Here is a 21844-nt window from a genome sequence, read left to right as displayed (position 1 = left end):
ATGATTCCCTGTTCTACTGGACAGGTAGACATGGCCATCTAAGAGAAGACACTCACAGTACTACAGATAAAACAGTCCATTACATTCTTCTCTCTGTGGCTTGGTTGTGAGTAGCACTATAATGGCTGTGAGTAGCACCATCTATCTCCACCTCTCTTGCTGCCTCTAGGGAGAAGCCTTCATTCCAGGCTCACCTCCATCCACATGTTCATGCATATTGCATCACAACCATAATAGTCATGTCTGCTGTAATCCCACAAAGGCAGACACGGCAGTTTTGGAAAAAAGCAATAATGATGGATTTAATCACTCTGCTATGAGAAGGCTGATCCCAAGCGGTCTGCTCTTCAATGCAACCAACATGCACTCACACACACAGTTACAATGTGTTTTATGCTGATTAGAGAAGTATATTCTAAAACAGCGATACCAATATAAAGCCTCGGGTCATATCTCATTATACAGAGCTATTTACAGTTAAATTAGACGGCCCAGTGAGATTATTACGCCATAACATGAGATTAAACATACCAGACTGCTGATACAGATATACTGCTGCCTTCTACTTACAGTCCAGCAGATTAAATTTTTTCCATGACGCAATAGTCGAACTAACGGCTAGATCGCTCTGCTGCCTGCTTTCCCAATGAGGGTCATAGCATTCATGAACCTTGTTATAAAAGCATTATTACAGCGTAACCAATGACAAAGACAGCTTAAAATATTGGTAGGAAAAAGTTAATTATTTGTTCATTACTAATTATAAAAACAGCAAAAAATGAAAACGTCCCTTTTTCAGGGCCCGGTCTTTCAAAGATAATTGGATTTTTACAAATTAACTTCACAGAGCTTCATTGTAAAGGGTTTAAAGACTGTTTACCATGCTTGTTCAATGAACCATAAACTAACCATAAATTAATGGATATGCACCAGTGGAACAGTCATTAAGACACTAACAGCTTACAGATGATAGGAAATTAAGATCACAGTTAAGAAAACTTAGGACACTAGAGGCCTTTCTACTGACTCTGAAAAACACCAAAAGAAAGATACCCAGGGTCCCTGCTCATCTGCGTGAACATGCCTTAGGCATGCTGCAAGGAGGCATGAGGACTGCAGATGTGGCCAGGGCAATAAATTGCCATGTCCGTACTGTGAGAAGCCTAAGACAGCACTACAGGGAGACAGGACGGACAGCTGATCGTCCTCGCAGTGGCAGACCACATGTAACAACACCTGCACAGGATCAGTACATACAAACATCACACCTGCATGACAGGTACAGGATGGAAACAACTGCCCGAGTTACACCAGGAACGCACAATCCCTCCATCAGTGCTCAGACTGTCAGCAATAGGCTGAGAGGCTGGACTGAGGGCTTGTAGGCCTGTTGTAAGGCAGGTCCTCATCAGACGTCACAGGCAACAACGTCGCCTATGGGCACACACCCACCGTCGCTGGACCAGACAGGACTGGCAAAAAGTGCTCTTAACTGACGAGTCGTGGTTTTGTCTCACCAGGGGTGATGGTCGGATTTGCGTTTATCGTCAAAGGAATGAGCGTTACACCGAGGCCTGTACTCTGGAGCGGGATCGATTTGGAGGTGGAGGGTACGTCATGGTCTGGGGCGGTGTGTCACAGCATCTTCGGCCTGAGCTTGTTGTCATTGCAGGCAATCTCAACGCTGTGCGTTACAGGGAAGACATCCTCCTCCCTCATGTGGTACCCTTCCCGCAAGCTCAACCTGACATGACCCTCTAGCATGACAATGCAATCAGCCTTACTGCTCGTTCTGTGGGAGATTATCTGCAAGACAGGAATGTCGGTGTTCTGCCATGGCCAGTGAAAAACCCAGATCTCAATCCCATTGAGCACGTCTGGGACCTGTTGGATCGGAGGGTGAGGGCTAGGGCCATTCCCTCCCAGAAAAGTCTGAGAACTTGCAGGTGCCTTGGTGGAAGTCTGGGGTAACATCGCACAGCAAGAACTGGCAAATCTGGTGCCGTCCATGAGGAGGAGATGCACTGCAGTACTTAATGCAGCTGGTGGCCACACCAGATACTGACTGTTACTTTTGATTTGGACTCCCCATTTTTTCAGTTACACATTATTCAATTTCTGTTAGTCACATGTCTGTGGAACTTGTTCAGTTTGTGTCTCAGTTGTTGAATCTTATGTTCATACAAATACTTACACGTTAAGTTTGCTGAAAATAAACACAGTTGACAATGAGCGGACGTTACTTTATTTGCTGAGTTCATGCAAGACGTCAACATTAATGTCTTAGAGGGTCTGGTGTTGTGAGAAAAAGGTACAGTTGAGACAGACTAAAGATAAGTGATCCACGGTTAAACTAGTGCATCACTGGTCTGGATAAGACTTTCAAGGCATCACTTCATGGAAAACAGACTTCCATGTATTGTGCCAAGTCTTAGTTTGGACAAAGATATTAATATTAGTAGTATCAGCTTTCATTTAGGGCCGGGACAATATCAGTATTGCGAGACTCGTTAGTATTGCGGCAAGGAAACAAAACACGACGCTGATTTAACTTCTTTCAGAAAACAGCCCTAATGTTGGAAACAAACATGTCAGAGTCACCTTTATTTATTTTCCAAGCTATAGCACACAATATTTCACATACGCTAGGTTTTTACAAGGACCAAAGAGTTTGGGGGTTTCATTGTTGACAAGAAAAAAAAATTGATACTGGTATCACAGCCCTACTTTCATTGCTACATAAAACGTGCCATGTCATGTACCATTAAAATTCTTCGATGAGATTTTCAACACAAACTTGCGTAACTGACTTATTTGTACTGCCGTCAATGAGAATTCCCAAAAAAATGAGTTGGACATCTCCAGTAAGGATTTGGCCGCTGTGAGAGACAGTCAGAGATCAGGGCTTGTGGCTTGTTTCCAGAGTGGTAGCAGAAGGACAATACATTTCAGTATCATAACAGGACATAATTTAAAGGACACTAAAAGATAAACTCAGTATTTTAACTTCTTGGATATAGGGGGCGCTCTTTTAATTTATGGATAAAAAAACGTGCCCGTTTTAAGCGCAATATTTTGTCACGAAAAGATGCTCAACTATGCATATAATGCTCGACTATGCAGCTTTGGAAAGAAAACACTCTAAGGTTTCCAAAACTGCAAAGATATTATCTGTGAGTGCCACAGAACTCATGCTACAGGCGAAACCAAGATGAAACTTCAACCAGGAAATGGGCAGAATTTTTGAAGCTCTGTTTCCCATTGTCTCCTTATATGGCTGTGAATGCGCCGGGAATGAGCCTGCCCTTTCTATCATTTCTCCAAGGTGTCTGCAGCATTGTGACGTATTTGTAGGCATATCATTGGAAGATTGGCCATAAGAGACTACATTTACCAGGGGTCCGCCCGGTGTCCTTTGTCTAAATTGGTGCGTAATCTACAAGCTGCACGCAGTCATCCAGTGATTGAGAGGAGAGAGGAGGCTTTCAACGAACGATATATCATGAAGAGATATGTGAAAAACACCTTGAGGATTGATTCTAAACAACGTTTACCATGTTTCAGTCGATATTATGGAGTTAATTTGGAAAAAAGTTTTGAAGACTGAATTTTTTATTTTTTTTTTGGTAGCCAAACGTGACGCACCAAACGGAGCAATTTCTCCTAAACAAATCATCTTTCAGGAAAAACTGAGCATTTGCTATCTAACTGAGAGTCTCCTCATTGAAAACATCTGAAGTTCTTCAAAGGTAATGATTTTATTTGAATGATTTTCTGGTTTTTGTGAAAATGTTGCCTGCTGATGCTAACGCTAAATGATACGCTAGCTGCGCTAGCTGTTACACAAATGCTTGTTTTGCTATGGTTGAGAAGCATATTTTGAAAATCTAAGATGACAGTGTTGTTAAAAGGCTAAGCTTGAGAGCTAGCATATTAATTTAATTTGCGATTTTCATGAATAGTTAACGTTGTGTTATGCTAATGAGCTGCGGGGATAATTACACTCCTGGATACAGGTTTTTTTCGTAGCTAAACATGACGCACCAAACGGAGCGATTTCTCCTAAACAAATCATCTTTCAGGAAAAACTGAGCATTTGCTATCTAACTGAGTCTCCTCATTGAAAACATCTTAAGTTCTTCAAAGGTAAATCATTTTATTTGAATGATTTTCTGGTTTTTGTGAAAATGTTGCCTGCTGATGCTAACGCTAAATGCTACGCTAGCTATTAATACTGTTACACAAATGCTTGTTTTGCTATGGTTGAGAAGCATATTTTGAAAATCTGAGATGACAGTGTTGTTAACAAAAGGCTAAGCTTGACAGCTAGCATATTAATTTCATTTCATTTGCGATTTTCATCAATAGTTAACGTTGCGTTATGGTAATGAGCTTGAGGCTGTATTCACGATCCCGGATCCGGGATGGCTCGACGCAAGAAGTTAATGTGACAAACTACATCCCATACAACATTTTCATATTCATACAGTCAGATAAACCACTGAGTGATATAACAGGACACACAGACACACGTTTTCCCCCATTCTAGATGTGAGTAGAAGGAGTGACAGGAGTACAAATTGCAGCTGATGTCAGCTCAGCAATGCCTCTGTATTACGGAGCCATTTCACACACAATCAGAGAGAAACAGAGCCTCTGTCTGTGCCAACACACAGGGTCACTCTGCTCTCTCCTTTCCATCCATCCCACTTACCTCTACTGTCGCCCTCTTCCCTGCTCCCCCAACTTTCACCTTATTTAAATGTCACTTCTGCTCTCCCTCCAGCCTCTCTTTTCCTCATATTCCCCATCTCCCTCTACTGTTCTCCCCTCCTTCCATCTCCCTCTCCAGCACTCATAAAAGCAAAGGGCCCAGAGCACTACATTGGGTTTCAATGTGAGGAGAGATCATCAAATGCCTTATAAAGCTCAGTCAGTCTGTGTGCAGTCAAGCAGAACAGAAAACAAGGGCATGTTAGTCTCTATAAATCCTTCGGTAGCAGAGCTGTGGAATGGCCCCAACAGAGACAACAGTAAAACTGCCTTTCATTGGAAGGTGATTCAAAGGAGGGCTCAGGCAGCCAGAAATGTCCCAACATACAGGCTAGCAACAAATCCATTTTGACCACCAACCTTAATCATGATCATATTCTTAACCTTTTCCTTGTGTATGGGTTGAAAATTGCAGATTTGGGCACTAACAAATGCCTAAATTGGAACGCAGCGGCAGTACAGTAACATGCTATACATGACAGAGCTCTGGCTTTGCGCTTCACAGTGCTTTATGGGATTTGACTGACAGCCGAACTGAACTTGAGCACCTCGCATGACAAGTTGCCCCAATCCCTCACACTAATTGGGCAACTTTAGCACATTTTTGGTTGCCTGAGTAAGGGAAATTCTGTAAATTAAGAGTACTCCATGTATTTTGAAAGATGAGATTGAGGATTATAATAAATACCGCTTTGATGTCATACAAGCTAGCCAAACACCTGTGAGTCCAAATGTGCACTTAACATTTCCATATCTGTACAATCAATGTTTATGATCACTATGCTTGATGTACAGTTACAAGATGACATGGCCTGATACCCTGGGTTGTTCTTAACAGAAAGAGACGGTTTGTCTATTGTGATGAAAATGTGGCACGCCACACACACCTGAATGCACTCATGACGCATTTCTATGCGCACCAAAACTACGATCGGTTTCCCTGAATTGCATTGTGAAAGTCTTACACTATTGTTGTATTTTATAAGTTAGCTAGTCATGTTGGCAATGGAATAGGATTTCCAATTATGCCCACCTGACCCAAATTGCAATGGATAATTTACTATTTTTTGGATTGCGCAAACTACAGTGGTTGTGTGAGGGTGGGGATAGTGTATTGTTCCAAACAAAAAAACTACAAGTGCGCTTGCTCTAGTTCCTCAACAGCACAGCTTGGAGAGCTCCACAAAGCACCTTAAAGTGGAAGACTCCTCTTTGAGTCATAAAAGTGCATTGAAATTACTTAGGAACAGTGCATTCTTGTGGCCACTTAGGGAAACCAGTTAGTCCTCTCAATCGAACTAGCCAATTCGTTGGCTTATGTTGCACCTACTCCACATTTTCCAGGAATATTCTTCTCGTGTTACTGAATGTATCCAAAGTATTGTCAGATTTCGTTAACAGATTTGTCAAAAAGAACAGTAAATGTACAGTGCCTTCAGAAACTAGTCATACCCCTTGACTTATTCCACACATTCAAAATTAGATTTGTTTTTCACTAACCCATCGACACACAATACCCCATAATGACAAAATGAAATGTTTGCGAATGTATTGAAAATCTCATTTACATAAGTACTCACACCCCTGAGTCAATACATGTTTGAATCACATTTGGCAGTGGTTACAGCTTCGAAGCATTATGGGTAAGTCTAAGAGCTTTGCACACTGGATTGTACAATATTTGCCCATTATTCTTTTAAAAATTCTTCAAGCTCTGTCAAACTGGTTGTTGATCATTGCTAAACAACCATGTTCAAGTCTTGCAGATTTAAAACCTCTTAATAAGGATCTGCAAGGATGGTACCATATTCTTGGTACCATTTGAAAGGAAACACTGAAGTTTGTGGAAATGTGAAAGTAACGTAGGAGAAAAACACAATAGATCTGGTAAAAGAAAAATAATCTAACATTATTTTGTATTTTTGTCTGTACCATCATTTTTGAAATGCAAGAGAAAGGCCATAATGTATTATTCCAGGCCAGTTGCAGTTTAGATTTGCCACTAGATGGCAGCAGTGCATGTGCAAAGTGTTAGCCTGATCCAATGAACCATTCCATTTCTGTTCAAAATGTTGTATCAAGACTGCCCAAATGTGCCAAATTAGTTTATTAATAACTTTATGTTCAAAATTGTGCACTCTCCAAACAATAGCATGGTATTATTTCACTAATAGCTACTGTTAATTGGACAGTGCAGTTAGACTAACAAGAATTTAAGCTTTTTGCCCATATCCGATATGTCTATGTCCTGAGAAATGTTCTTACTTACAACCTCATGCTAATCGCATTAGCCTACATTAGCTCAACCGTCCCATGGACGGGACACCAATCCCGAAGAGGTATACTCTTAAGGATTAAAATAAATCCTTACTTCAATTTCTAACTTAAACAAGGGCCAAATGTAGCTTGAGCATAGGTGGAATGAAGAGGCCTACACTGCTAACCAATCAGAACCAAGTGTGATTCCTAGTTGCATCTGGCCACAGCGGTGGTGGTGTGGTTGCTGCTTCAACCGGTCGGCTGTGGCCAAACCTAAACACTTGTTAGCCCTGAGGCCTGTCAACTCTCTTAACAAGGCTACAGAGAGGAAGCGCATACAGCAACCACTGGCTTTCACAGAGGCCATTTAAGGGTGAGAGTTGGTGTGTGTGTGCGGGCATGTATTACTATCCTCATGGGTACTGGAAATCCCCAGAAGTCCCCGCAAGGATAGTTAAACATTGTGCACGTCCTCACGTGGACAAAGGCTATTTAAGTTTAGGGGTAAGGTTAGGATTAGGTTTAGGGAAAACAGTTCCCCAAAGGATAGTAAAACATATGCTCCGTGTGTGTGTGTGTGTGTGTGTGTGTAAGAGGAGAAGCAGGGGGAAAAAAACAGACGGTCCTATACTGTAACGCACCTCAGGCTGGATGGCTTTGAACACTGGAGCGTCCATGAGTGTGATCTGACCCTGGAGAAAGAGACAGAGAGAGACAAGACAGAGAGAGACAAGACAGAGAGAGAGAGAGAGAATGGGAGATGCGGAGCTGTAATTTGGGCCACAGATTTGGAATGAAGAGTTGACCAGACATCATTGCAGTGCTTTCCAAACTTTATTCAATACTTCCAGAATAACCAGGAGAAATCCCATATTTTGGGGAGAAGTAGCATAGCGGTTACAGCGTTGGACTCGTAACTGAAAGGCTGCTAGTTCAAAAATCTGTCGATCTGCCATTGAGAAATGCACAAGGGCATTTCCATCAAAAAGGACCCACGAGCACCAACACGTGAAGTTAATAAGGGCATATCAAATTGGGTGTCAAATGAATGCTAATAAAAAAAACATATTTTTGGGAAATGAAGGCATACATGTGAAGTCGGAAGTTTACATACACCTTAGCCAAATACATTTAAACTCAGTTTCACAATTCCTGACATTTATTCAGAGTAATAATCCCAGTTTAGGTCAGCTCGGATGCCCACTTTATTTTAAGAATGTGAAATGTCAGAATAATAGTAGAGAGAATGATTTATTTCAGCTTTTGTTTCTTTCGTCACATTCCCAGTGGGTCAGAAGTTTACATACACTCAATTAGTATTTGGTAGCAAGGTCTTTAAATTGTTTAACTTGGGTCAAGCGTGTCGGGTAGCATTCCACGAGCTTCCCACAAGAAGTTGGGTGAATTTTGGCCCATTCCTCCTGACAGAGCTGGTGTAACAGAGTCAGGTTTGTAGGCCTCCTTACTCGCACATGCTTTTAGTTCTGCTCACAAATTCTCTATAGGATTGAGGTCAGGGCTTTGTGATGGCCACTCCAATACCTTGACTGCTGTCCTTAAGCCATTTTGCCACAACGTTGGAAGTATGGATGGGGTCATTGTCCATTTGAAAGACCCATTTGCATCCAAGCTTTAACTTCCTGACTGATGTCTTGAGATGTTGCTTCAATATATCCACATAATTTACCCCTCATGATGCCATCTATTTTGTGAAGTGCACCAGTCCCTCCTGCAGCAAAGCACCCCCTACAACATGATGCTGCCACCCCTAGTGCTTCACAGTTGGGATGGTGTTCTTTAGCTTGCAAGCCTCCCCCTTTTTCCTCCATTGTTATGGTCATTATGGCCAAACAGTTCTATTTTTGTTTCATCAGACCAGAGGACATTTCTCCAAAAAGTATGATCTTTATCAACATGTGCAGTTGCAAACCGTAGTCTGGATTTTTTAATGGTGGTTTTGCAGCAGTGGCTTCTTCCTTGCTGAGCAGCCTTTCAGGTTATGTCGATATAAGACTCCTTTTACTGTGGATATAGATACTTTGTACCCGTTTCCTGCAGCATCATCACAACGTCCTTTTCTGTTGTTCTGGGATTGATTTGCACTTTTCACACCAAAGTATGTTCATCTCAAGGAGACAGAACGCGTCTCCTTCCTGAGCGGTATGACGGCTGCGTGGTCCCATGGTGTTTATACTTGCATACTATTGTTTGTACAGATGAACGTGGTACCTTCAGGAATTTGGAAATTGCTCCCAAAGATGAACCAAACTTGTGGAGGTCTCTAATTTTTGTTCTGCGGTCTTGGCTGATTTCTTTAGATTTTCTCATGATGTCAAGCAAAGAGGCATTGAGTGTGAAGGTAGGCCTTGAAATACATCCACAGGTACACCTCCAATTGACTCAAATTATGTCAATTAGCCTATCAGATGCTTCTAAAGCCATGACATAATTTTCTGGAATTTTCCAAGCTGTTTAAAGGCACAGTCAACTTCTGACCCACTGGAATTGTGATACAGTGAAATAATCTGTCTGTAAACAATTATGGAAAAATTACTTGTGTCATGCACAACGTAGATGTCCTAACCGACTTGCAAAAACTACAGTTTGTTAACAAGACATTTGTGGAGTGGTTGAAAAACAAGTTAATGACTCCAACCTAAGTGTATGTAAACTTACGACTTCAACTGTAGATACATTTTTCAACCATTTCCATACCAAAAAAATGTGGCTTAAGTAAAGACTTGGATTTCTGGATAAACAGATGGAAAAGGGGTCTCAGAAAACATCTACCAGAAAAAGCTAAAGGCTATCAGAAATACATCAAAACAATAATTATGAAGTGAAACCCCTACCAACTATTATCAACACTTATATTTAGTTTGAGAAATTGTTCATTCTTTAAGATTAAGATTGCCTTGTAATTCCGTTAGGCATTTTTAAGATATTTTCTCATTTCTCTCTCTCATGAGAGGTTAAAAGTTTACAGAAATAACAAGTAATGGTTGACCGACCAATTAGTTACTGATTTCAATTTTGTTAATGAATTTGAAGGTGATTAAAACTCCCAATTCAGTTACCAAATTGGTAATGGCATTACCCAAAAATCAGTAACGGAAATGCTGCAACTGAACAAGCTACAAAGAGTTATTATAGTTGTCACAATCACACACCAGTTGGGTCACCTGCTACTGTCCTCCCTTCCACTGACATACTCTTATGTTCAGCTCATAATTGTTTTGTGTCTTTCTGTTGTCTGCTGGTCAAACTAAAAAGTGTTAGTCAGAATCTGGACAACCCCTCCATCTCTCACTATCCAGCTAATGTCACCTCTCCCAGCTCGACACACCTCCATTTCCTGTAACCAGCATCCTCACCCACTGAGAATTGACCGACAACAAACGTCCATGGACGTTGAAAAGCACTGTAGTACAATACATTGAAAAGGTTCAATATAAACGCAACATGTAAAGTGGTGGTCCCATGTTTCATGAGCTGAAATAAAATCACAGAAATGTTCCATACTCAAAAACAAGCTTATTTTTCAAATGTTGTGCAGAAATGAATTTACATCCTTGTTAGTAAGCATTTCTCCTTCGCCAAGATAATCCAACCACCTGAACGGGGTGGTATATCAAGAAGCTGATTAAACAGCATGATCATTACACAGGTGCACCTTGTGCTGGTGACAAAAGACCACTCAAATGTGCAGTTGTCACACAGAAAAGTTGAGGGAGTGTGCAATTTGCATGCTGACTGCAGGAATGTCCACCACCGCGATCGCCAGAGAAGGTAAACGTTCATTTCTTTACCATAAGCTGCCTCCAATGTCGTTTTACAGAATGTGGCAGTACGTCCAGCCAGCTTCACAACCGCACACAATGTGTAACCACGCCAGCCCAGGCATAAGCTATGGACAACAAACACAATTGAATTTTATCAATGGCAATTTCAATGCACAGAGATATCGTTACGAGATCTCGAGGCCCATTGTCAAGCCATTCATCCACCGACATCACCTCACGTTTCAGCATGATCGTGCACAGCCCCATGCCACAGCGATCTGTACACAAATCCTGGAAGCTGAAAATGTCCCAGTTCTTCCATGGCCTGCATACTCACCAGACATGTCACCCATTGAGCATGTTTGGGATGCTCTGGATTGACGCATACGACAGCATGTTCCCGCCAATATCCGGCAACTTCGCACAGCCATTGAAGAGGAGTGAGACAACATTGCACAGGCCACAATCAACAGCCTGATCAACTCTATGATTAGGTGATGTGGCGCTGCATGAGGCAAATGGTGGTCACAGCAGATACTGATTTCCTGATCCATGTCCTTTCCTGGTATTGTTTTTTTTTTTTGGGGGGGGGGTCAGTGACCAACAGATGTACATCTGTACTCCAAGTCATCCATAGATTGACTAATATCCTTATATGAACTTCAACGCAGTAAAATCTTTGAAATTGTTGCACGTTGCGTTTATATTTTTGTTCTCACATAAGTGTATTATCTACAGCACTGAACTCTACTCTGCTGGATTGTACTGTACTCTACTGTGTTATCCAAACTTGAGAATGTCATTGATATTCATAATTATGCATTTCGGTATCGTACAGATGAGGGACCCATGATGTAATTCCATTATCGGGTGTAAATTCACTTCACTCACTTAATAACCAAAATATATATTTTCAAACTCAAGGTGCCATGTCATAGTTGACACCCCATTCTTTCTGCAGACACCTATGAATCTTAATTCGGAGCGGATATTTAGTTTTGGGAAAACGTGGTTGCATACAACCCGGAGAGAGATTAGATTTATTCTGCACAGATGTTCCACTAAGTTAGTTTATGTACATTTTTCAGTGGAAATTGTAAAAGTAGTACTTGTATGGTTTGTTAAACAAAATTTGTTTGAAATACATTTAAAACAATTACCCTGATTAAGACAGTTTGGCATTCGAAACGCCGGTTATAAAAGTATAGTATTAGAGCTCCTAAATCATAATTTCGCTACCGTGGAATTGCCCTTACCCCTAATTGCTCCGGTGTCTCAGGTAGAGTGGGATATACAAAAAACACATTTCCATTTCACACCATACACTTGTACAGGTTACACACTCTCACATTTGTGAAACAGGACAAATATAAGCACCCCGTATTTGATCTTTGAACATGAAAGGGTAGTGCTCCCTGTCTGTCTAGCTGGGTAGTGCAAGGCAGGGGAGAGGACTCCCAACAGTGAGAAGTGGCTCAAACTAGAGTTATGCCTAGAACATCGAGTATGGAACCTTCCTAAATACTTAACCAGAGGACCTGTGTCAGCGATAAAGAGCTGCTGCACTAATCACATCAAAAAACTGCCGCGTTGCAGTAATGCTCTAACCGTACTGCCTGCAGAAAAACCAGTCAGACAATGGATCTAAATCTCCAATAAATATTATACAGCGCTTTGGCTTTTCAGGGAAAAGCAGGTAAATGACAGGCCATTCGTTATTACTCTACAGAGTGATCGTCTATAATACACAGTGAGCTGGTTTATGTTGTCTGACGTCATGGAAACTGACTGTCTAGGATATTAAAGCAGACTGTTTTGATCCATCTGAGGCTGGGAGCTGTAGCTTTTAGATAGGCCTTGTTCTATTGAGCATGTCAGAGGAAATTAGGGCGAGTGTCCCCTCCTGCCAACACACATCAATTCTTACTGAACTCACCCACTTACACCTCCTTCTAAAAGACTGTCCCAGATGCATCATTGTCATTCCCCTTCCCTCTTGTGTCTCACGGTCACATAAGTAATATTCCTTACATACACAAACACAATATGTTGGATAGGTAGCTACTTACGGCATACTCCTCCGGGGTGACCTTCAGGACATCGAAGACGACGGCATCAAAACTCTTCTTCAGTTCAGAACCCTTCTCACTGAGAGACTCTGAGCTGCTGCTCTTCTGGAAACATGTACGTTAAGACAGGGAACATGGGAAACTAAAAGCTCAAAGAAATAGGGGTTTGATTGACACCCACAATCCTCTTTATATCAGTGTTTCCCAAACCTCTCCTGGGGGAACACTACAGTGCACTTATGTTCAAGCCCTGCACGGACACAGAAATTAAAGGGATACTTCAGGATTTTGGCAAGAGGCCTTTCCTACTTTATGTACTAAAGACGGTATCTACGAGTTCATCTAACTCTGGGAAAGTAGATAAAGGGCATTCATTGCCAAAATGTTAATAATTAGAATGGAAGGAGTTTAGGGGATAAAGGTGTGTGTGTCTCACCTCAGAGGCAGTGGTGATGCTTGATTGGCCATTGGGGAGGTCCATCATTCCCACACCATCAGTCTGTTAGTGCAGGAGACCACTCCTCATCCTCATCCTCAGTGTGTGCACTCTGGACACACAAACAATTACAATGACAAAAGAGAAACTACATGTAAACCCATGTCTGCTAAATGACTAAAATGTATAAATCTAATGCTTAATTTATCAGACCCTGGATCAACAGTGCCACCTTGTGGATGAAACTGGTAAGAAATTCACTTGTGGAGATGGAGAGAGATACAGACTAGAGCGAGAGAGAAAACACGAGACAAGAAGGATGAGCAGAGAGACGAGAAAGATTGTTGCTAAGGTACAGGTAACTACCAAAATAATGGAAACACTTGAATAAATGAATGATACAAAGTATATTGAAAGCAGGTGCTTCCACAAAGATGAGACTCCTCAGTTAATAAAGAAATCATCATCATCATGCTTAAAGGGTCATGTATAAAAATGCTGCCTAGGCCATTATTATGCTACGACCCCAGAGGATGACAATGCCCCCCCCCCCCAATGTAATAGTGCGGCTATGGAACCCTGACCTGTTCACCAGACCTGCTGTTTTCAACTCTAGAGACAGCAGGAGCAGTAGAGACTAGAGGTCGATCGATTATGATTTTTCAACGCCGATACCGATTAAATCGGCAAATTTATTTTATTTGTAATAATGACAATTACAACAATACTGGATGAACACTTATTTTAACTTAATATAATACACCAATAAAATCAATTTAGCCTCAAATAAATAATGAAACATGTTCAACTTGTTTTAAATAATGCAAAAACAAAGTGTTGGAGAAGAACGTAAAAGTGCAATATGTGCCATGTAAGAAAGCTAACGTTTAAGTTCCTTGCTCAGAACATGAGAACATATATTCCCAGGTAAGAAGTTTTAGGTTGTAGTTCTAGGAATTATATGACTATTTCTCTCTATACCATTTGTATTTCATTAACCTTTGACTATTGGATATTCTTATAGGCACTTTAGTATTGCCAGTGTAACAGTATGGCTTCCGTCCCGCTCCTCACTACTCCCTGGGCTTGAACCAGGAACACAACGACAACAGCCACCCTCGAAGCAGCGTTACCCATGCAAAGCAAGGGAAACAACCACTCCAAGGCTCAGAGTAGAAAAATGGGTAGAAAATACATCCGGTTGATTAAATACACTTTCCTGACATCATAAAAATATTTTATAACACACGTCATAAACACATATGGCTGCTGGGCCTCCCGAGTGGTGCAGTGGTCTAAGGCTGTGCCACTAGAGATTCTGGGTTCGAGTCCAGGCTCTGTCGCAGGCGGCCACGACCGGGAGACCCATGTGGCGGCGCACAACTGGCCCAGCGTCGCCCGGGTTTGTCAAGAAGAAGTAGGGTTTGGCTGGGTTGTGTTTCGGGAGCGACGCATGGCTCTCGACCGTTGCCTCTCCCGAGTCCGTACGGGAGTTGCAGCGATGAGACAAGACTAACTACCAATTGGATACCACGAGATTGGGGAGAAAAAGGGGTCAAAAAAGATTGATTTATTAATCTGGCTGCTGATAAGTAGAGCCACACACAGAGATGAGTCCACATTAACACAGCATCTCAGAGCTCTGATGAACACATCGCCCCCTCCTAGATCCCAGTTGGTCGAGCGACATCGCATCGCCTGTTAGACTGTTGGATAATGCGCTTTGTATTTGGGAATGTGTGGATCAGCTGATGTTCCTGCCTCTGAGCAATCCGGAGATGAACCAGACAGCTCCTGAATGGAGAAGAGGGGTAGAGGGATGAAGCCTCATGTTGGGGCATGTAGCAGGGGAAGTGTTGAAGAGGAAAGATTGGGGCCCCTGGAAACACAATGACTCATCATCCTGACTCAACAGCCAGGCCTAGCAAGTCCCTCTAAATCCCTTCCCCTGTTCTCTATCCCAGGGCTCTCCAACCCCCTTCCTGGAGAGCTTCCTGGAGGTTTTCCCTCCAACCCTAATCTATCACATTATAATAATTAGCTGGTTCATCAACTGAATCTGGTTTGTTACAACTGGGGTTGGAGTGAAAACCTACAGGAGGGTAGCTCTCTCTGAACAGGTTTGAGGGTCCTGCTCGATGCCCTCCCGCCCTGTCTCGCACTAAAACCCTTCACTACACTGTTCTATTTCCAGTAGGGCTGACCCCATTTAGTCAACTGGTTGATTGTTTGGTTGACCAAGATTTCTCTAGTCGAGCAGCAACCAAAAAAAAAAAAAACATTGTGGTGTACAAGACACCTGTTTGATTGGCGCCTGTCAGAGTGGACTAATCCATTGTGTAGGCTGTGGGGATGGCACAATCCATCACTGAGACATGAGCTACTGAAATTGTATATGGTTATAATTAAGTAAGAACAATGCTGCAAACACTACTAAAAATTATATTATTTGATTAAAAACGCGCTCTCTCCCGCATTGGATTGCGGTTGCTGTTCCCCGTTCTGAAACATCCATGTGATGTGTGTTCTATTGGCGCCTTTTCCTAGACCAAGTTGCTATGTGAACAATAGCAAAGTTAACCAGCATAATGGTGTTGAGAACAATGTGTCAGAGGCAGCAGCAGAGTTAGGAGACGAGAAAACAGCCCTGAGAACAATGTGTCAGAGGCAGCAGCAGAGTTAGGAGACGAGAAAACAGCCCTGAGAACAATGTGGCAGAGGCAGCAGCAGAGTTAGGAGACGAGAAAACAGCCCTGAGAACAATGTGTCAGAGGCAGCAGCAGAGTTAGGAGACGAGAAAACAGCCCTGAGAACAATGTGGCAGAGGCAGCAGCAGAGTTAGGAGACGAGAAAACAGCCCTGAGAACAATGTGGCAGAGGCAGCAGCAGAGTTAGGAGACGAGAAAACAGCCCTGAGAACAATGTGGCAGAGGCAGCAGCAGAGTTAGGAGACGAGAAAACAGCCCTTGCCTTAATTGTCAAAGTGAGCAGAGATGAAGCCAACTTAATTAGGTCTAAAAATCAATAGCTTAAGTTAAAATGTGCCTTTATAAATCATCCATAAATAAATACATAAATAAAAGACTGAGTTTGTTTAATAGCCTACTGATTCTGTGAGCACCAAGCCTCACACAACTACATGCCAGATAAACAATTTCACAAATTTGTCTACTGTTATACTTTGCTGTAATAAAGGTTATACACCCCCATTAGAACAGCCTCTGGTATTATTTATCCTTTTATTTAGTGTTGTTTACGCTGTTCCAAATTGTCAGAAAAACTATTTATAATAACCCTCCATTTTGTTTCTCTCATTGTTATTATTACTATTATGATCATCATTACAATAATAAGTAATGTCATAATTAGCAGGCTTAGGATAGCAGCCTTTAAAAACCACCATCGGGCTGCAGGCCTAAGAGCGCATCCTGTTTAGTCTTAATACCGTAACTCACTTAGGCCTATATTTCAATGGTTATATAGGCTACTGTACCAATCAATCATTCATTCGGTCATGGCATCACACAGCATACGAGTCAGTCATGATTTTAAATGCAATCAAGGATTTTAGTTTTAAAACAAAATAAATTGAATAATTAGCGTAAACAATAAATAGGAATTTATGACATGTTTTTAGTCTTTGCTGTAATAAATGTGTTTACATTGTTCCAAATGGTCAGAAATATGACAATATAATTTAACAGCACCCGTTTGGCACACATAATATGCACGCAGTGCTTGGTCCTTTTTCTTGATCTCCAGTATTTTCCACAACTAGTCAAATTTATTCCACACATCCGACTTCACCCATTACCTCCCGAGCAACCAGTGAACATTCCCCCGTTTTGAGTTTGTCACGCCCTCTGCATCCATTTTTCTGTCAATGTGTAGGTTTTCTGAGTTCATTATAACCAATTTATTGATGCGATTATGATAGGGCCTGACGTATAGCCTATTGGTCACATGCATGCGATGCATACATGTCACGTAAAGAGAGCAAGAGTTGAGGGAATGTTTTTCCTAAACAAATGAGTGATTTTGGTAACAGAACTTGTAATTACGTTGCAGCTTCAGCAACATGGACAGCAAACACTGCTGTCTGCAGGGAGGAACATGGACATGTTCTGTGGTAAACACTATAAACACTGTTGATGTTCTGTGGTGGTGACTGCACTGCATGGGAGTGACTGCAGCAGGGAGAACACTATAAACACTGTTGATGTTCTGTGGTGGTGACTGCTGTGATGTTCTGTGGTGGTGACTGCAGCAGGGAGGTTGATGTTCTGTGGTGGAGCAGGGAGGAGAACACTATAAACTCAAATCAAATTTATTTATATAGCCCTTCGTACATCAGCTGATATCTCAAAGTGCTGTACAGAAACCCAGCCTAAAACCCCAAACAGCAAGCAATGCAGGTGTAGAAGCACGGTGGCTAGGAAAAACGAAAGGCCAAAACCTAGGAAGAAACCTAGAGAGGAACCAGGCTATGTGGGGTGGCCAGTCCTCTTCTGGCTGTGCCGGGTGGAGATAACAGAACATGGCCAAGATGTTCAAATGTTCATAAATGACCAGCATGGTCGTATAATAATAATAATAATAATAATAATAAGGCAGAACAGTTGAAACTGGAGCAGCAGCACAGTCAGATGGACTGGGGACAGCAAGGAGTCATCATGTAAACACTGTTGATATTCTATGGTGGTCGCTACAGCAGGAGGAGACAACGGGTGCTAGTCAGTCACTGTCATTTCAGACCGACCAGACACAATCAAATCTATTGCGGTCGGACTCACTCGTCATTTGTGTGTTAATCAAACAGTGCATTTGAAAGCATCAGACAATCTCAGTGCATGTGTCTATATGGAAAAATACACGTTTTAAAATACTGACCTTCCCTCACTCCCTCTCCTGTACACCTGTCACTCAACAAACCTATCCTCACCCTCAGCTCTTCAGCCAGTGGGCCCGGTCTCTTCCCTCCTTCTCATGTGCCCATCTTGTCCTCTAAGCCCCAGGGAGCTCCTCTACAACAGAAATGAGCTGAAACTGAAAACCATATGGTTATCTGCCTCTACTCAGGGTGTGTGTATTTACAAATACGGGGCCTGTGCGTGAGGGCAACAGATGCCTCACACCCACAGAGAAAGAACAGCCACTGACGGACTGCACAAACACTGATCTGAGGAAAGAGCATTCTGCCACCTTCACTGACCCATTCCACCTAGAAAGGGTCAGGCCAGTCACTGACCCAATGTGAGCTGTCCTATAATCTCATCTCTCCAACAATCACATTCTATAGTTTAAGTCAGTCAGTCTGGCTCAGTGATGAGTCACGAGTCCCCACAGACAAATAGGTGTGTTGTTGGTGTGACAGTTAGCTGTGCAGTGTCACTGCTTATGAGACAAGGTGAGAGTGAGAGAGTGAGAGAGTGAGAGATCGGGGTCAGCTGCTGCATCCAGTAAATGAACAGGCATGTGACAGTGTGAGGTCATGCGTGTCAGTGAAAAGCTGTGAGTGTCTTATAGCCAGCAGTCCCCCAGCAGTGCAGGACTGGGTCTATGACACCCTTAATGTGTGGCTTTTCTCATACACTCACGCTAAGCTAAATCCCACAGATCACAGTAAATCATATGCATCTCTAATAAGCTTTCATTTCTGCAGACAGATAAGCCTAGTTGTAGAAACATTGAGCATCTAAAGCAGCACTGTGTGTGTGTGTGTCTATGCGAGCCAGTCTCATGCATTTATAAACTGTGCAGACTGCACAGGCCCAAAGTGGGTCAGTGTGCTCACTGTGCTGAGCACACTGAGAAACACATGATAGCATACATCTCTTTTATAGTCTTACAGCCAGAGCGAATAGCATCAACATTAGTCAATTTTCATCAAGTGCCATTAACATGTAGCCTAGGCAAACTCATTTTGTCAGCCGGGGAGAGGGGGGGGGCGGGTATTGAACAGGAGCTGAGAGGGGCCACTGAGCCAGTCACACACAATAATGACTCAAACACACAGCATGTGGCTGCATGCCTGCCACTGTAAGCAGGTCGATACACACTGTCACACAGCAGGTTAGGGGCACAAGAGAGGTGTGAGTGTCCTGTTATTCAGGACGGTGTCTGAGCACACGCCATCCACAGTGAAAGCCTCTTCACACCATCACTTAACATGCCATTGGTTCCCCCTGAGCCAGGGGGAAGGAAGCTCACTGAGTGGGGAAGGAAGCTCAGATTCACATTAGAAAAGGGGGATGCTGGTCCCAAGAGACCCTCATCAAGTAGGCCGTCTCATCTATGTGAGCATTTTATGGCAACACAGCTAGAGGGGACACACACAGTTTGCAGAATCCAGTCATTTGCCAAGGCAGCTCACGCCACCTGCCTGCATCTTGGTTGCCTAGCAACCATGGTGCTTTTCTACAGACCTAACACCAAATGACGACTTAGCCTCACACACACACACACACCTCAGCATCCCAGTGAAACATGATTATTAATAATCTGCAACAGACAGGCGGCAAGAGCCAATGGGAGGGCAGACTGGCCAAGGGCAGACAGACGGTTTAAAAAGGCCAGCCCCAGGGGAGAGTTACTATTGACTGAGTGGGAGTAACAGGAGGTCACTGGAGAACATTAACAGAGATGGATGATTGACAGCTGATAGTGGAAATGATCAGGGCATAAATCCACAACCAGCCAAATGCTGGGTAAAAATCACAATGGCTGTGAAGTTTCAGTCCCTGGTGTTGAAAAGTATGATGGTGATGAAGATTGAGAAGTAGAGAGTCTGTGGTGCTCTAACACACTATCACAACCCCAGGTAGACGCGCCCACACCCACCTGCCCAGGTAGACCTACCTACTTATCTACGCACACACGCAGACGTGCACGTAGATGCCCACACGCAGACGTGCACCTGGATGTCCACACGTGCACCTAGATGTCCACACGTGCACCTAGATGTCCACACGTGCACCTAGATGTCCACACGTGCACCTAGATGTCCACACGTGCACCTAGATGTCCACACGAGCACGTAGATGTCCACACGAGCACGTAGATGTCCACACGAGCACGTAGATGTCCACACGAGCACGTAGATGTCCACACGAGCACGTAGATGTCCACACACACAGGAGGCGGCATGCTTGCTGTTAGCCTGGCTCCAGCCCATTTGCAAAAAATACACTGGTCCCTAATCAGTAGCTCTGACCTTGGTAGTGCGATTTGGCTTTTTTTAGCCACATGCATGCGCACACAGACACAGGCACCCTATCCCCTCCCGGTCCCCCTCTCCGGTTGATAATTAGAGCTCAGGCTGTGCAGCCAGTCTGTTCTCCTCACCTCTCCTAGCCTGGCAGTGGCACATTCCCCCAGTGAGACAGACACAGCCGCATCTATGATAAACCAACACTGACACCAACACTCAGACCAGAACCGGGTTCTTTCTACAGATCCTGACACCAGCAGCCTATGGAGGGGGAAAACTAATAGATGCAGAGGGACAGACAGAGGAAGAGGTTAGGGTCCCAGAGCAGAAGGCTGTCACGTGTGACTTGTGCACACTGTGTGTGTGTAACATGTGCACAAGTCTGGCCTGATTTGTGGGTCACAGGGGAGCAGCCAGCCTGGCCTCATCCCAGCTTCTCCTGCTGAAGACTGGAGGCCGGAGCTCAGCGACAGACAAGAAGGAATAGAGGGAGGAAATGTGGTACAGCAGCAGCAGTCAGTACAGATTGTTGTGGAGAGTCAGTCAGGTAATGTGTGAAGTAATAAGGCAGGGGAACAATAGCCAGAAGAGCGGTCACTGAATCGTACTCATAGGAAACCGGCTGAGATCTCCATCTGCTCCTTTATGAGTCTTACAGGGTTTTATCTGTCTACACTACAGACATGCAGAACATCAAGGATCCTTAAGCATCAAACTTCAACGTTCCAAGCCGATATCATATCAGTGAGACAGTCAACTGTCAAGTGAAGTTAGAACTAGGGGTAAATCAATTTGAATTCTATCACTTTTTGACAACACCCTTTTTGATTTGAACAAAACCTTCCATACATATTGGCCTATTGTAGAAGTTGTCAGAAAGTCACTTTTTGGATCTGAATGCCCAAACATTCAAGAGATAAAATATGCTCAAAGTTGACCAATTTTGCATTCCCCACCATAGCCATGTCTTCATCACTACATAAACAGTTGCGATTTAAATCATTTAAAAGGCTTACAGTTGTCACCATTTCATTATTTTATACAAAAAACTTTACTTTAAAAATGTCAATTATCTAAAAGTGTAAAATCTTTTCTTTTTTCTATCAAGAAATAAAGTATAGTTTGATAACCCGGTTTGTCAGCTTTTAAATGATATCAAACTCAACTATTCCAGTGATGAAGACATTGATGTCTCATGGCATGGTATGCAAAATGGCAACTTTGAGGACCTACATCTCCTGAAAGTTCTGGCATTCAGGTCCAAAGTCACTTGGGCAAACATGTATGGAAAGGATGGTTTCAATCAAAAGGGATT

General features: G+C 42.9%; 1 protein-coding gene across 5 annotated transcripts in view; it reads right to left on the bottom strand.

The window, feature by feature from the left end:
• Positions 1-21844, bottom strand: part of ralgps2 (Ral GEF with PH domain and SH3 binding motif 2) — a 139493-nt gene that overhangs the window by 91571 nt on the left and 26078 nt on the right. For 4 of the 5 annotated variants that reach the window (XR_002953610.2, XR_002953611.2, XM_024421745.2 and 1 more), the window contains exons 2-4: positions 13320-13431; positions 12884-12988; positions 7674-7724 (exon numbers count right to left, since the gene is read on the bottom strand). Coding sequence is in view for 3 of the 5 variants with exons in the window: in XM_024421745.2 (XP_024277513.1) it covers positions 7674-7724; positions 12884-12988; positions 13320-13367 (204 nt within the window). In the remaining 2 variants the exon portion in view is untranslated. The remainder of the gene's footprint in view (positions 1-7673; positions 7725-12883; positions 12989-13319; positions 13432-21844) is intronic. The other variant, XM_024421746.2, reaches the window with a different exon arrangement.

This window comes from Oncorhynchus tshawytscha, linkage group LG05, assembly GCF_018296145.1.
Source record: "Oncorhynchus tshawytscha isolate Ot180627B linkage group LG05, Otsh_v2.0, whole genome shotgun sequence".
Lineage (NCBI taxonomy): Eukaryota > Metazoa > Chordata > Actinopteri > Salmoniformes > Salmonidae > Oncorhynchus > Oncorhynchus tshawytscha.
This window is presented reverse-complemented; position numbering and strand designations above follow the sequence as displayed.